General features: G+C 37.6%; 1 protein-coding gene across 1 annotated transcript in view; it reads left to right on the top strand.

Annotated features, from left to right (window-relative positions):
• The window catches only part of LOC136033122 (nuclear pore complex protein Nup160 homolog), a 47,888-nt gene that overhangs the window by 15,349 nt on the left and 16,162 nt on the right, over positions 1-16,377 (top strand). Inside the window, exons 3-4 of the mRNA XM_065713752.1 lie at positions 2,948-3,138; positions 8,438-8,634. Coding sequence (XP_065569824.1) covers positions 2,948-3,138; positions 8,438-8,634 — 388 coding nt within the window. The remainder of the gene's footprint in view (positions 1-2,947; positions 3,139-8,437; positions 8,635-16,377) is intronic.

The raw sequence follows: 16,377 nt of genomic DNA, 5'->3' as shown, positions 1-16,377 counted from the left end.
GTCTACGGTCTTGAGAGCTGTGATTGTGCCCGGATAGGTTTCTGTTCCATAAAGAATTACAGACCCGACCAGGGCGTTGAAGATTGAAAACCAAATACATTTTAAATAATCTGTTTTATAATTGTAACACAGGAAAATCTAGAATTTCTAGAATTTTTAGGGTTTTTTATAACCTTCTATCCAACAATTAGTTCACTTCTATTAGTTCTTTTCAGTCATTTTGATCATTATGGTAATCTAATTTTTTCTTATTTTTGCTGATTTCTTCAAAAATAAAGTCATACTGTCCAAAATACATATCGTTTTCATTAGAATACAAACGACATCCAAACTGTTTAAAGAATTTGAGAGGGATGATGAGTTTTATCACTTTTTTTTTCCAAATCGTGATTAGTCTTGTGCCATAATTTTTTATTGTTGTGTTGCTGTCGGTTGTTGGACAAATAAATGACACATAGTTTGAAATACAAATCAAAACGACTAAACTTTTATGGTTAGATCATGCATATCAACTTCAGATCCTTTATATCAGCTTCCTTATATCAGTTTCAGATTATCATTGATCATTATATCCGCTTCAGATTTTGTCACCTTCAGGGATCTTTATCTACTTATGATCATTTTTTTATGCTTACCGTAACTTTCACTTTTAGCCTTTTGTGATTATTGTATTTATACATCACATCTCCCATTGTTTATAGCAGGAGTTCTTAGAATTCTAGGAGAATGGGCTGGAAAAAGTGTCAAACAGATTGGGCAACTTCAGTACATAAAATGTTTCCAATCTAACAGTTGAGGAAGAGTTGGGCCTGATTGCGTATGGTCTGATTGTAGGCCAGGTAAATGAAATAGATAATAAATTCTCCAAGTTCTAAGTCAGTAAATTATCTGTGTTGATTCAATGTGAATTTTTCTGTGCCGCTTGGATTTGCAACTTGTGCCCTCAAATTAAGCCAAAGCAATCGATTAGTTTAATCAGCTTCTCTAATATTTTGGTTCTCAAGATGTATCAACTTGTTGTTTTTTTTCAAAATGTCCTCTCTTCTCACTCACACTGCTAGTTAGGAAATAGAGCTTATACTTTCCAAATCAGTTCTGTTGTATCTTCTATGCATCAAAGACAAAAACCATTTTTATGTGCAATCAACTATTTCTTAATATTAATTACTAAAATACGATTATGTTCTCCTTTGAAATTTATATTGGACATAGAACCTCTTGAATTACTGTAGCCAATATTCTTGCCATAATCTCCAATCGTTGAACATTTTTATAAGATCTGGTGTTCTGCTCCTTTTCTAAAGGATTTAAAAACGGTATATTTATACGTTACTAACAACTTGCTTTGACATGGTTCACACCTTCAATCCTTGAATTGAAAAACCCGACTTTTCGACCTTATAATTTTACATTGCTATCTAATTTTCTTATAATTTTCCTACTCTAGTATATATTATTTATTTTTGCTTTTAACTTTTTATCTAAAAAATAGGAGTATTATTGCAATATATTATATATTTTATTATTATTGATCTGCTTGCATAAATGTACACATCTATATATATAAAAATAAGTTGTCTGTCTGTGGATCAGGTGACGTCATGTTTCTGTGTCGGCTGACGTCATGAAATTAGTTGTCGTCATTTTTGCTATGACAGTGACGTCATTAATGGTATTTAAGACATTTGTTCACGGAAAAATGTTTAATTGTAAAATGACTGAAGAACCTACAATGGCAACAGCCGAGGAAGCTGCTCAAAGAGTTTATGCCAAAAAACTTGCTGCTGATAGAGAAAGTAAGAAAAGAAAGCGTTCCGAGGAATCACAAGAACAGCAAGAAAACAGGCTTGCGGCTAAAGAACGCAAAACCGCGCAGTTAGATGAAAATCCACCTGGACAGCGAGAGTCAAAACATATCAAAACTGAAAATGATAGCGATGATGATTGGGTTTGGGATTTTGACTTGGATAAGGTCATCAATGCCTACCAGATTTAAGTTAAAAAAACAAAGGTTCGTCGATATGTACTTCATAGTGACGCTGAAAAATAAAGAAGAAAAAGAAAACTGAAAAAAGAAAAAAGGTAAAAAACTAAAAAAAAAATAAAAAGAAAAAACACTCAAAGAGAAATTACAGACCGGGACACAAATGACGACCGAGACAGAGGGAATATAAGTGACGACCGGGAACCTCAAAGAGAAATTACAGACTGGGACACCCGGACACAAATCACGACCGGGACACAGGGAATATAAATGACGACCGGGACACAGGGACACAACTACAACGGGGACGCCGGGGGCACAGGCGGGATATATAAATGACGACCGGGACACCGGGACACAAATGACGACCGGGACACCGGGACACAGGGAATATAAATGACGACCGGGACACTCAAAGAGAAATTACAAACTGGGACACCGGGACACAAATGACGACCGGGACACAGGGAATATACATGACGACCGGGACACAGGGACACATCATTAGAATAATGAGGTATAGATCTGAATACGGATTGTTTTTCCCATGGACAATTATATGTTGCATGTTCAAGAGTCAGTAAACCTGACAATCTATTTATATGCACAGACAATGGGACAGCGAAGAATGTTGTATATTCGCATGTTTTACGTAGTTAAAAACATATATTTATATCTATCTCTATTCACAGGTGGGACACAGGGACACAACTACAATGGCGCGTAACGACTTACGCGCGCGGGGGGGCTTGGGGGGGCGCGAAGCGCCCCACCAACTAGGTGTTGGGGTGGCGCGAAGCGCCACCCCAACAGCTAGTTATTTATAAAAGTGTTCATTTTTATTAATTCTTATATTTCTAAAATATATTTATCTTCTTTTTTTCTATGTTTTATGTCTTTTATTACTAGTTCTTACATTTTCTTGTAGATATTTGCATATTAATAATTGTTATTTTCTTATAGCTTCTATTGTTATGTATGAGCAGGCTTATCGACTTAAAACAGAGACTGAAGCCAATAGTCGTAGCCTCAATCAAAGAGTGCAGTGTTTATTGTCCACGATGACTTGCTTGGGGTTGGTACATGCTTCAAATGCTTGGGTTGAAAGACCAGACATCAGAAAAGGCATATTAGGTCATGACAGGAATGTCGAGGTATAATCATTGCTTTCTTTTCTCTTGTGTTTGGTCCTTGTAATCTCGTAGTTTTTAACAAGTTTTGTAACACTTTTTGTTTTATTTTAGTTTTTCTTTAAGCATAATGCTTTTAACTTTTTTTCTGAGAAGGCCGTAGGGGAAGGGGGAGGGTGGTTCAAAACTATGAAGTTATTATACCGTTATATTTCAACTTTGGAAAAGAACCCTTAACACAAAGAAATATAACATTAACGAACTTTGCTATTATATCTGATATGTTTAATTTAATCGACCTGGTCTTTTAATTTTTTTTATGGTTTACCCCCTCCCCCAACACTGTTCTCGAAAGAATTCCTGCGAAAATAAGTCTGGTGCAGTTTTCATCGCACAAAAAGTATATTATTGGCTATTGAATGTGTGTGTGTCGTCTAATCCTGATTAGTAAATAAGAACACGAATTGTCGTTTCTATCAAACTTTCTTCGAAAAGAAGCAGCAGAGATTTCAGAGCTGGAGTCTAAAGGCTCACGCCCCATCGTACATGCCCCCATCAACATGCAACAATTAAAGCAAACGGCTTTCACATGAACAAGTAAACTATCCAGAGAAAAGGGTGGGGTATTGAGGGGCTATTCACTCTCAGAAATATTGTACACTGGGTTGCGCATGCCAAGCGTGGTGGAACTGTTCGAACTGTACCAAGAGTGGTGGAATTGTGCCAAGTGTGGCGAAATTTTGCCAGGCGTGAGGAAACTATGTCAAGTATGGTGGATGTTTGCTAAACAAGGATGTGACGTCAACTATCACAGCCAGTTGGGAATGTACGTTACACACTTATTGAGTTAAATAATTAAAAATTAACGAGCCAGTTTAAAACTTGAAATGAACAAGAAAAAAGTCCTATAAAAATCCAAATTTTAAACGATCAGAAATTACTGTCAAAGAATAATTGAAATCGAAAATGAGCCGAAATTAAGATATTAATCACATCAAAACTAAAAGTAACGGTACTTATATATATGGATAATTACATTTTGTTGATCAGTCCAAAGTCGATAATAAATCCCGCCTTAGAATAGAACTGCTGAGGAAGAGAGCCATTGAATTCCTGCAATGCTTTCTCCCTCTCAAAATTCAAGGTTGAATCGTTTTCCTGGAGCTGAGAAAGTGCTCCAGATCTGGTTTCTGAAATTAGTCCCTTGTTTTTGGGATTAGGTTGATCTGTGGCAGAAAATGAGGCAGGTTAGTGACCTCTGTCTGAGGGATCGTTTGTCCTGAGCTAAAATATCTTGCGGTTTTGTCACTGATGACATATCGTATGGCTCAGAATCATGCAGTACCTCAGTCGGCGCTTTATGGAGCTCTGGTTTTGAGCTGAAACCACTATGATTTCTCTTATAATATCTGCCTGGCTTGAGCTCTACCTGGACGTTAATCGGAAGTACATTCTCTTTGAATCTCGTAAAATTTCTTCCCATCAGAATTTTTTGGGGTAATGGGGGGCAGATCCCTGTTTCAGTCAGTACTTCAAGGATTCTTCTTTTGTGATTCATAAGCTGTATCGTCAGAAGTCTAACGGAGCATTCTATTTTGCGGCCCTCCGTCGTAACGTATTTTAAAGTTTTCCTAGGGATGGTGGTAAACTCCCTTGACCCGGCTTTAATGAGTCGATCATTAAAGGTAGTATTTGCCCATCGCAGCGAGCCTTGATAACATATCCTTGCTTGGGGTTTGAGAGCTTTTCCACCAGATTAGTTGCATATACCCTTTCCCTTTTTGGCTCTTTGGTTTTTCGTTTACCTCCCCTGCATTCCTCTTTTGCATGTGACGTTGAGTTAGGATGGCAATAGTAAAGTTTTGATAGGCGCTTGTTTGATTTGCCTTCAAGACCAGGAATCTGGTGAGGTTTGGTGAGAGGTCCCATTATTCGAGCTACCTCCTTCTTCAACAGGCGGTAGAGACTTGTCCCAGCTATCAGCCTTTTTGATGCATTATTTCGGGGCTGTTGCACCTCTCTGCCCTAAGAAAACCCTAAGGTCTGGGATAGCATTTGTAATGAACTGCTCCACTACAACATTTTCAAGAACCTGATCTAAATGCCTGGCCAGGTTACGTTCTGCCGTTCTTTGTTCCTCCACCTTCTCAATACACAGCCATTTTTTTTTGGCTGTGGTAGTCAGTTAGTCCCCGTATTCTGTATTTGGATTCACCTGAGCGCTTGTTAGCATGTCGAAATCGCCGGAGAAAAGTCTCGCTATTGACGCAGAATTTCTTGAGAATCACTGTTGTGACCTCGTCGAAGTCGATAGGCCTGACAGTTGGTATGGCTGTTTAAGCCTGCAGAGCTTTCTCGGATAGGTTTGCTACAAGCCTGGCCACCTACGTGGCTTGAGGCAAATTGCAGGCAGTTGTAGTTCTTGTAAAAGCTTCCAAGTAGGCCTCCACGTCGTCACTTCCTCTCAGTGAGGTCATGTATAAGGTCGTGGCTCCAGACTTATGAGAGTCTGGAAGCTATTTTCTACAAGCTCTCGGTCTTGTTGCATCGCCTTCTTCGGATGATGTACTAGAGACAGCTGGTTTTCTTCGTTCAGCTTTCGCTCAGCCATTGAAGCTTCTCCTAATGCTTTCTTGTGGTTTTCCAACAAGGCTTTTGTCGACTTAGCCGCTAAATGCTGGAAGGCTTCTAGCAACAACTACAAGACTATTTGTTCCATCTTGAGCGTTTTCTCTAGATCTTCCCCTTCAGAACTATGCTTGGTTCTTGACCTTGTGTGGTAAGGGACGAAGTCAGTCCTTGGAGCTCCTGAAACCCTGGAATGCTTTTTCGTCTCCTTATCTTCCGCCAGCGCAAAGGGCTTAACTTATGGACGTGTAATCGAAAAGAACCCAGAATTAGAACTCGAAACCGTAAAACAAGGGCAAAAGAAAAAAAGCAAGAAAAAAAGAGAAAGTTCTGTTCGGAAATAAACCCGTAAACCAAAATCAGAAAAAAAAGGAAAACCTGGATTTTTGTTCAGGAGTAAACCCGTAAACAGAAATCCGAAAAAAAGAGTGGACTTCTTTTTAGAAGCAAGCCCGTAAAAAGATATCAGGAACAAAAAGAAAAACAAGAAGAGGATTTCTATTCGAAAGTAAACCTGAAAACAGACATTAGAACAAAAACAAAAGTGAATTTCTTTTCGGAACTGAACCCGTAAACAAAAATCAGAAAAATAAAAAAATGAAATGGATGTCTGTTCGGAAGTAAATCCTTAAACAGGAAGGAGGAAAGAAAACAAGAAAGGGATTTCTGTTCGGAATTGAACCCGAAAACAGAAATTAGAAACGAAAACAAGGAAGAGATTTCTAGTCGGAAATAGAAACAAACGAGTGAATTTTCTGCTCAGAACTAAACCCGGAAGCAGAGATATATGATAGTCTTTCTTTGTAAAAAGGATCCGGAAGAAAGAGGTCACTTTGGGAACGGATCCCTCCGCTGGTTACCAAATATAATGAACTGTTTAGTCAGAATTCAACTAACAAAATATTTACCACAGCCTATATAGAGACCAGTGGCGCCGAGTCATATCTTGCCCATAGAAGGATTTCGACACACATCTTTAGACTAGGCGTTAACCTCCGGCGCTCCCACAGTCAATCAGCGCGTAAAGATCTTGGCTCTATTCTGGGAGTGAAAGCAGAAATTTCTCCCACAGCCAACCAGCCTTTTCGGAATCCAGTTTCCAACTGCGAGAGTGTCTGGTTTTGACGCAATGCCGCGACAATAGCTATGTGTTGCTTTTGAAATATGTTTGCGCAACTGGTGTCTATATAGGCTGTGATATTTACAAACGCCTCTGTGTACATACGAGCAATTCATTTTCTTCACTCGGCGTGTCAGCCGAGTGAATTGTGTGACGTCAGCCCATTAGAAAGGTCACGTAAGCCATTATAGGTCAACTAAACAATGAGCTCATTTTCAGTAGTTGTTTTGCAGTCATCTTGACTGTTATAGTGATTTTATTCTTATTTTTCTTCGATGTTTTGAAAACTGAAGCACACTGGTCAACAAAGACAATTGGTTTCGCTAATTTCAGATAAAACATCATTTTTGTACAATCCTAAAAAAGGGGGCTAATGCCATAATTGCCTCTCGCTCAATTGGACTATATGTCTTAGCTTGATCTACAATTAGCCAAGACTTGATGCCCACAACTATTCCATTTTAATTAAAATTCCGTTGATTTTTGAATCCATCTCGTTTAGCCTGGGGTAGTCCTGATTTTAGAATTTTGTGTCATATTTGCCGGATGGTATTTTCTCTTGTCTGTGTCAATTTTTACAGCAATCAATGAATCCTGTGAGATAGTCTGTTTTACAAAGCTTGAAGTTTGGTATCGTAAACCTGAAGCCTAAGTCGCTTTCTAAGTATTCATATTTTGTAGCCACCGAGGGACTTCTTCAACTCCGCTTTCTTCAGTATGAATATAAAGACAACATCACTATGATTATCAGAAGGTGCTGGCGTTTTTTCAAGCGCACATTTTTAGTCTTATATAATTTCAATTTTTCTAGGTGCCAGGATTTTTTTTTTGTCTTTTATTTCTGTGTGCCTTTGGAAATAATTTCATGATTTTAGAAAAGTTTTTTTTTTATCTTTTTAGTCTTTGATAAAAATATTGTAACTATTTTTGCGCTTCATGCTTACAAAATTTGTTATAAAATTTAAACAAGGTACAAAATGCCTTCTTTTATGTTAAAACGTTGGCAGTGTGGGGGGGGGGACTTGGAGACAGAACGGAATTACTTTGGTCCTGCAATTATGAAGATTTAGAATCTTTGTATGATTCCACTTCAGAAAAGATGTAACATGAATAAGTTTTGGCTAATGTTTGATGTTAGGGTCGGGGAATCTGGAAAATGGGCCCACTTGCATGTAACTCCACGGAAAACAAAACCTATACGAAATTTTAGTTAAATTCAAAGATGGAAAGAGGGTGATTGATTGCAAGATTTGACCCTCATTGACGAAGTGAAATAAAAACATTTGAAAATCATTTGATAGTTACCAGTATTTTGCAAAACGAGAAAACGTGGATTTCGCTGAATGTTCTGTTGCTTCCGAAGAAATTCATTTTGGAGGGATAAGGTTACAAATTGAAAAAAAAAAACATAAATAATATGAGAATCTATAATAAAAACGCATAAATCGCCAGGTCGGATCTCTGTCTCTGTAATATGAGTTGAACTTTCGCGGAGGGTCTCTCCATCTCGGTCCCCCCTCTATCCCCTAATCACTCACTTTTTCTCTCCCTTTTATTCTCTTTTTGTTCTCTCAGGATGAAGAGTTTACAGTTGAAGTTGATGAGCTTTTAGATTTGAAAAAGGAATACGATCTTACTGTTGCCCAACTTAGCTTGCTTCAGTTAATGGAGAGACAAGCTCTGAACCCTAATGTACCGTCCTCAGCCCAAGAAACTGTTGCCCAGTTGGTAAATATGAAGGGCTATGAGCTTGCAATCTCTGTTGCCAGAAGGTAAGGAAAAATACTAAACAAACAGTTTTGCTTTAGATCCAGGGGTGGGGTTTTAGATCGATTTATGCTTTATGCCTTAGGCTTGCGATTTCTTTCATTTATTTATGTACTCTATTATAATATAAATTATGAAATGATACACGTTGTGGTATAATCTGACGTAAACCTGCTGGTAGGCTGGTGGATTTATTTTTAGGTTCTTAGGTTTAAATTTTCATTTATAGGGTGTTCTTTTATGATCTATTTGTTATTCGTGAACAAATACATAATATTACAAGACTCTAATTTCTTAAAAAATAAAAAAAAACTGGCCAATTAAAGGAAATGTAGGAGAAGTCGAACAAAAAATAATGCTAGTAGTCACTGAAACTAAAAAAGGAAATTTTGTAACAATTTGTACATAAAAAGAATCTGCTTTACATTTGAATTCCAAATATGAAAAATTTATTAAGAATATTTAAAAATATTAGCGTAAAGGAATTTGCCTATGTTTTGGAAAATTGGACCCCCCCCCCTCAAAAAAAGGAGGGGTGGCCGAAAACATAACCAGCAAATTCAGGATGTCGGAGAAAAGTAGCTAAGGTTTCCATTCTTTATCATATTAAAAGCAGTTTTTATCATTTTTTGAGAAGAATGGTTACGGATGTCATTCTTTTATCGTTTTGTCGGAGTGATTATATTGCCCCAGTGGTCGTTGAATCTCGGAAAATCGATTGTTCGAATAGAAATTCAACATTCTAGTGTTTTTGCTTTAAATAACATGACAGGCCAGGCCAGGGTGAGAATTTCAGCCATTTTGCGGTGCAAGGCAATTGCCAAAGAAGGTCAAAGTACTATAGACTGAAAATTCTGAAAGAAACAAATCGATTTAGAACTTTAAAGATGCAGATTCACTTGTCTTACTTGAGATTTTGTAAGTTTATGTGTAGTGGTGTATAATTTCTTACCGCGTACGATGAAAGATCAGCGGGTATTTCTGCACGCGAACTGGGGGAGGGGAGGGGTATCTAAAGCCTCAATAGGTTCATTTTACCTCCAAATTTTCCAACCTCCTGTGAGAGGTCCTTCAGACGAATGCAGAGCACAAGTTCGATTCCTAAACTTCCTTCGTTTCGAGAATCATTTGGAATCACCGTGTTGTATGGGTGGAATTGGGTGACAGTTCTCTTCTTATTGGAGAAAAATTATACACTTATGTACATATCATATGCTTGTCTGCACTAAAAGACGAAGGGCTAGGGGCTTTTAACCTTCCAGACTACAGAAATTCAAAGTTTAGCTCCCAAAAGTACACTGTAAGCCCTCGTTTTCAAACTTCTTGTGGGATGTGTTTCAGTGAATTATTGAGAGGGATGTTTATCTCCCGATCTCAATGAATTTCGAGGAATATATTTTGACTACCTTTTTAGGGATTTGGGGCTGATGGGTGAAAAGTTTCAATTTTAAAATTTTTCACGCCTAAAAGTACTCTTTTCCTTGAAACATTGTATTACAAAGTTTAAACGTTAGTCTAAGGACCGAAGAACTGAAGGGTTCTAACCACCCTCGTGTTTAGGAAAATCCGACGTATGAAATGAGAATTAACCAAAACTGATTGAATCAATAAGTTTTCAACTTGAAGTCCCTTCAGTCCCCTGCTCAGTAGACTAAAGTTCGAATTTGTATCCCGTTATTTTAGAAGCGAATGCTCTAAAAAAAAAACAAAAAAAAAAACGTTTGAATAATTATTTTTTCATATTTGCGTACAGTGGAATCTTCTGCTCAAATATTCAGTTCAGAAAGGCAATTGCCAAACAGAACACATGTGATTACCAACTGACACTATTTCCTTTATTCTAAAATGCTTTCAGTAAAGCGCTAGTCAAATTTTAGTAAGGAGTGAGTGGGACGGGTTTCCTTCATGTACAGGGCAATTTCTTGTCGATTTGGGTTTTAACGTACTGTTTACAATCATTAAAATAGCTTCCTTCTTTTCTTGTTATAGTTGTTTCATACTTCTATTTTTGCGCTTTCTTTGTCTGTTTTGTTTTCTAGTTTCGTTCAATGATTCACTCATTGTGTTGTTTTTAATTTATGAAAAATGACCTTAATTAATGTTTTGATAAGATTAACTTTAAAAAGTTTAAATTGAAAATAATAGGCCATTTATATGAAAAATTAAAAAAAAAACTATCAAGAAACAAGAAAAAAATTATAATACTTTATATATTATATTACATATTATACGTTATTTATTTATTGTATCTTCATTATGAAATCGAAAGAGCTTCTTGTGAATTGGTCTGCACTTCCATTTTTGTGTTTTATTCTTCCTCTTTTTTGTATACAATTATTCATCTTGTATTATTTGCTGTTGTTTTTTTTTGTATTGGCCATTCGTTATTGTATTTGTGATATATTTAATTTTAGTATACTGTAACAGTAAATGTCCCAGTGGTTTATTTTGCTATTGGCTAAATCAATTATGATTTGTTGTTGTTGTTGTTGATTCCAACGTTTTTGGAGCATGAATCAGCTCCGTCACGTACGTATCAATCTTGTCCAGACAATGTGTATGGAGAATTTTTAAGAAACGATGACTACTTTCAGATTAGTGAATCACTTAGAATCGTTATTTGCAGATTCTTTATTGGTGGCAAACCATTTTTTCCACTAGTATAGCCACCTACGTCAGACCACCCTAATTAATTCTATAGTATTTACAGCCGTAAATTACAATTTACATTGAATTTCGTGGGAAACACATTAAACTTATACAATATATTGAATACATTAATAAACATTTGACTTGATACAACATGACCCAAGACTGTTAAAGCACATCGAATAAACTTGAAGTTCTAATAAAACAACCCAGTGCAGAAACAGACACCCTACGAGCCCACGGAGGGGCGGATGAATGACCCACCACCGCACGGAAAGTAAAGGCACCAAAGAGCTTTAGAACTTTTCTTTTTAATATTTCACGCTGGATATAATACTTTTTACACGACATTATAACATGGCGGACATCTTCATATACATTACATACAATGTAATTTGGGGAGTCAACCAAATTCCATTTAAAGAGAACAGAATTCACTTTAGCATGGCCAGATCTGATTCGAAATATTGTTGTGGCAATTTTCCTCTCACTGTGAATTAGGTCCAATGGAGGAGGCTTAAAATCATATAGATCCAAGATTGTATTAGTGGACTTTCTTGTGAAATCAGCTTTCTCATCAACTGCGGATTTGGCCTCATAACCCTGAATATATTCACTCAGGGACAAGTTTACATCCAACAATTCACCATTTCTGCAAGCCCATTTTGCCATTCTGTCAGCTGACTCGTTCCCAGGAATACCTGCATGTGCTGGGACCCATGTAAGTTGTAGATCATAACCATGTATTAGAAGGTCATCAACTATTTTTTCAATTTGTGCAGCAGTTTCTTTGGCATCATTTCGTTTCATAGCTAAGTAATTTAATACAGATAGAGAATCAGAACAAATCAAAAAGCTACCAACTATACCGTTTGACTTAATATAAAGAAGTGCTTGATAAATAGCAATCATTTCTGCAGAAAAAACAGTAAGCTTGTCAGGTAGCTTAAATCCGCAAGAAGTACCAGTTGACGGGACTACAAAAGCGCAGCCTACACCCATTTCCGACTTAGATCCGTCAGTATATATGTGAGTAAAGTCAGTCCATTGCAGAGCCAGCCTATACCACTCTAATTTTAAAATTATTGTTCCTGAATCATTAATTCTATTATCTAGAGCTAAATTAATTACATTACCTATTCCGTTGAAGCGTGAGGAAAGGTCATCTATATTTGGGGTTGGAACTAGGCCTGGAAGGCCAGCATTACTCATCAGACAAGAATATTTATAGACTGTAGGGGAAAACCTTGGTCTAAACTGGAGATCTTGATTCCATGTAGCAATGCATTCTTTATAAACAATATGATTTGTTGATCCCATTTTTTTTAGAAAGTAACGGGCTTGAAGATTATTTCTTCTCCTCTGAAGTGATGTGACGCCGAGCTCACAGTAGAGGGCTGGGGTGGGAGTGGTTTTTAAGCAGCCTAGAGCTCGTCGGAGAACTTGATTAAAAGCTGAATCAAGTTTCTGGAGGTTGTGCTTAGTTGCTTCCCTATAGAACATGCTACCATAGTCCAGTTTGCTGGTGATTGTTGCTCCAATTAGTTTTGAAACACAAGAATATGGGGCTCCTCTTTTAGAGAGGCAGATTGCATTGAGAAAGTTTGCCCTACTTCTCAGGTTACCAACAAGATAGTCGATGTGGTTAGTCCATAGCAACTTTGAATCCAGTAAGACTCCTAGATAGCAAAATTTCTCTGCATGTTGGATGTCCACTCCTGCTAAAGACACAATGGGGGGTTGAACATTTGTTCGATTTTTCCTTGAGAAAAGAACACTTACTGACTTCTCTGTTGAAAATGACATGTAGTTTTCCATTGTCCAATTTTCTAAGTAATACAGGGCTTTTTGGACTGAAGCCTTAAGGCATCCCCTATCTCGAGAGGAGGCAGCTACTGCAATGTCATCAGCATATAAGTATAGTTTACAACCCAGTATCGTATCTAAGTTTATATCGTGACAATATACTAAAAACAATAAAGGACTTAGTACCCCTCCTTGGGGGAGACCCACATTATTTGGAGCACTAAAAAAGCCAGACGAATGATTTTCTAAAGTTATTTCTATTTTCCTCTCAGTCAAGAAATTACCAATCCATTCCACGATTTGAGGGCTAATATTTAGCTTCTTTAGTTTTGCCATTAGAGTAGGGATATTCACTCTGTCAAATGCTGAAGTCATATCAAGGAAAACAGCTAGAGTTTCTTTTCCTAGGCGGAATCCCTGTTTTATTTGATTTTCAAGCCTCACAAGACAGTCTATTGTACTGCGTTGGGGCAGAAAGCCTAGTTGTTCTGGCTGAACCACTTTCTCAATTTCTGGTAGAACTTTCTTTTTTATCAGTCTCTCCATTAGCTTGCAGAGGCATGAAGTCAAGGCAATTGGGCGATATGATTTTGGGGATGTAGGGTCCTTTTGGGGTTTCAGGATTGGTATTATTGCAGCTTTTTTCCAAAGCGATGGGACATAACCTTCCTTGATGGACCTATTAAACAAAGTTAAGACAGAAGCCTTAAGCAGGGGGGACATGTTGGACAGCATCTCATTGTGAATCCTGTCTGGGCCCATAGCCCCTGGTTTTAATTTTTTAATAATCGTATCAATATCCTGTTCTACAAGTTCAATATCATTCTTAGGGAAGACCTGTGTAGGTTGCATAGTGGGTCGGTTTTGAGTAGAAAGTTGTGGAGGAATGTTTGCAATTAGATACTCTTTCAGAAGTTTTATTTTCTCGGGTGTTGTGGCGGCAGTGGTTCCGTTGTGTATCATGATGCCAGATATTGGGGAAGACCTTTGTCCAGTGTAGACTTTCCAGTTCCTCCACAACTCTTTGATTGATGTAGTCTTCGTAAACTTTGTCTCAATTAGAGTCTTCCATCCATTCTTGATTTCTTGGGGAACAATTTTCCTAAAGATGCCTTGTTTTGCATTCATTTCAATTTTGTTTGTAACTGTAGGATTTCTTCTAAACTTGTTTCTTGCCGTGTTTCGTTCCTTATAAGCTTTTTGGCATGCAGCATTCCACCCTGGTGTGGAGTTTCTAGATTTTCTTTTAAGTTTTACATACCCAAATACCCTTTCACTAGCATTCACCATAACTTGGGTTAACTTCTCATTAAGCTCCTCAACAGAGGTAGGTAGTTCAACATCCGTCAGATCCGAGTCTACCTCTCTCTGCCATTCAGGCCAGGACTCCTTGCGGAACCTCCAACTCACCGACTTCATTAACTGAAGTCTATAAGCAGAAAAATTAAGCACTGACATTACCGGGAAATGATCAGAGTCAAAGGGTGACGGTATAACAACCTCAAAGTCAACTGAAAGGTCTAAAGAAGCAATTGTTAAATCTATAGTAGAAGTCTTCCCATTTAAGGGGTTTAGCCTAGTACCTAGATCTATTGGAGTGATAAGACAAACCATATTTTGAGGATCAGTAATAAAATCTGCCAGTAAATTAGAATTATGATTTGGAGAAGATGTTGAGTCCCACATTGGGTTATGAAGGTTGAAGTCACCAGCAATTATTTTCCTCTCTTTACATTTCTGAAAAGCATCTTTGAACTGCTTAAAATCAAAGTCAGTTGCAGTCCTGTTATAATAGTTGATAACAGATATCCAGTTATCCGTTCCATCCTCTTTGACAGATATAATCCCAATTTCATTTTTTCCTGGGGTAAAATCATCTACTATTTTAAACGGGATATTATCCTTAACCAAAGTCATAAGTCCTCCCCCTGGTCCTGTCTTCCTATCCCATCTAGCCATGCTATAGCCTTTAAAATTTGGGGAAGTTTTCTGTTCATTCAATAAAGTTTCCTGAATTAGTACAATATCTGGCTTACTCCTCACTAGAAGGTTTTTCAATTCTACTACCTTTGATTTTCCCATTCCCCTAATGTTTAGTTGGATTACCCTTGTAGTCATTCTTTGATTTTTTGTTTATGAACACGCTTATTTAATGTCTTTTTCTCTGGAGAGGACAAAATTTTCTTTGGAACAAAGTTATCTTCATCCATACCATCCTCTGAGTCTGTTTCATTTCCAGAAACAAAGGATTCAGATTTCTTCAGTGAAGACAGGATCTTCTGTACCTCTGACTTCGAGCTTTTGCTTAACTTTACACTGGAAGCAATCAGTGAGCACAATGATGACACTACTGTGGTTAGTTGGTCTATTTTTTCTCTCAGTAAGACAACTTCCTTGTTATTTGGTTCCTGTATTTTTGCTTCTGGTGGGATTGAAGGGTGAACAAGGACTGGAAAATTTTCAAAGTTTAAAGCTGGTGGTGGTGTGTGCAGAGTCTTCCCTTTGGTGTCAGTGAAAGCTTGAACTGCATCTTTGAATGATATACCTTTTGTGACTGACGTTTTCAGAATTGCAGCTCTAAACTTGTAATCCTGGCACTCTTTACTGAGGGCAGTGTGCTGTCCATTACAGTTTGCACATCTTACTTTTTGTTCATTTCTGTTTTTGTTTAACTCAGGGCAAGCTGTCATGGCGTGATTATCTCCACAAATACCACAAGTATCTTTACCCCAACAGTTTAGAGAGTTATGGCCAAATTTCTGGCACTTGAAACATCTCAACGGTTTTGGTATGAACTGTTTCACCACAGTGAGGGCACTCCATATAGGAATTATTGTAGGAAAATCCATTTCTTGAGAGAAGTCAACATGTATAGTGTAGCTAGTGTATGGTTTACCATCTCTAGATGTGGGATGAGGGTTTAGTACAGTTGCCTTTGTAACCTGTTCTACTTGCTGAATCTCCTTACAGAGTTCTTCAGGAGTAGCTAAGTCCCTGGGAACGTATAGTACTCCTTTTCTGCTTGAGTAGAGCATATTTGCTGGCTTCATTTCAAATTTGATCACTATATTATTCAATGTGAGATCCCTTATGCCTAAGATCTTATTAGCTATGTCTAGATTTTTTGGAACAACTTCAAGAGAGCCTCTAGGACCTATTCGTGGGAGTATTTTCCCATAATCATTTCCTAGAGCTACAGCCAATCTACGCCCTAGATATCCAGCAGAAGTCTTTGATAGAGGGACTAGCATACCCTTGTCATTAGTGTCAGTAATTTTTGTCATATCATGACC

The sequence above is a fragment of the Artemia franciscana genome, chromosome 11 (genome assembly GCF_032884065.1).
Source record: "Artemia franciscana chromosome 11, ASM3288406v1, whole genome shotgun sequence".
Classification (NCBI taxonomy): domain Eukaryota; kingdom Metazoa; phylum Arthropoda; class Branchiopoda; order Anostraca; family Artemiidae; genus Artemia; species Artemia franciscana.
This window is presented reverse-complemented; position numbering and strand designations above follow the sequence as displayed.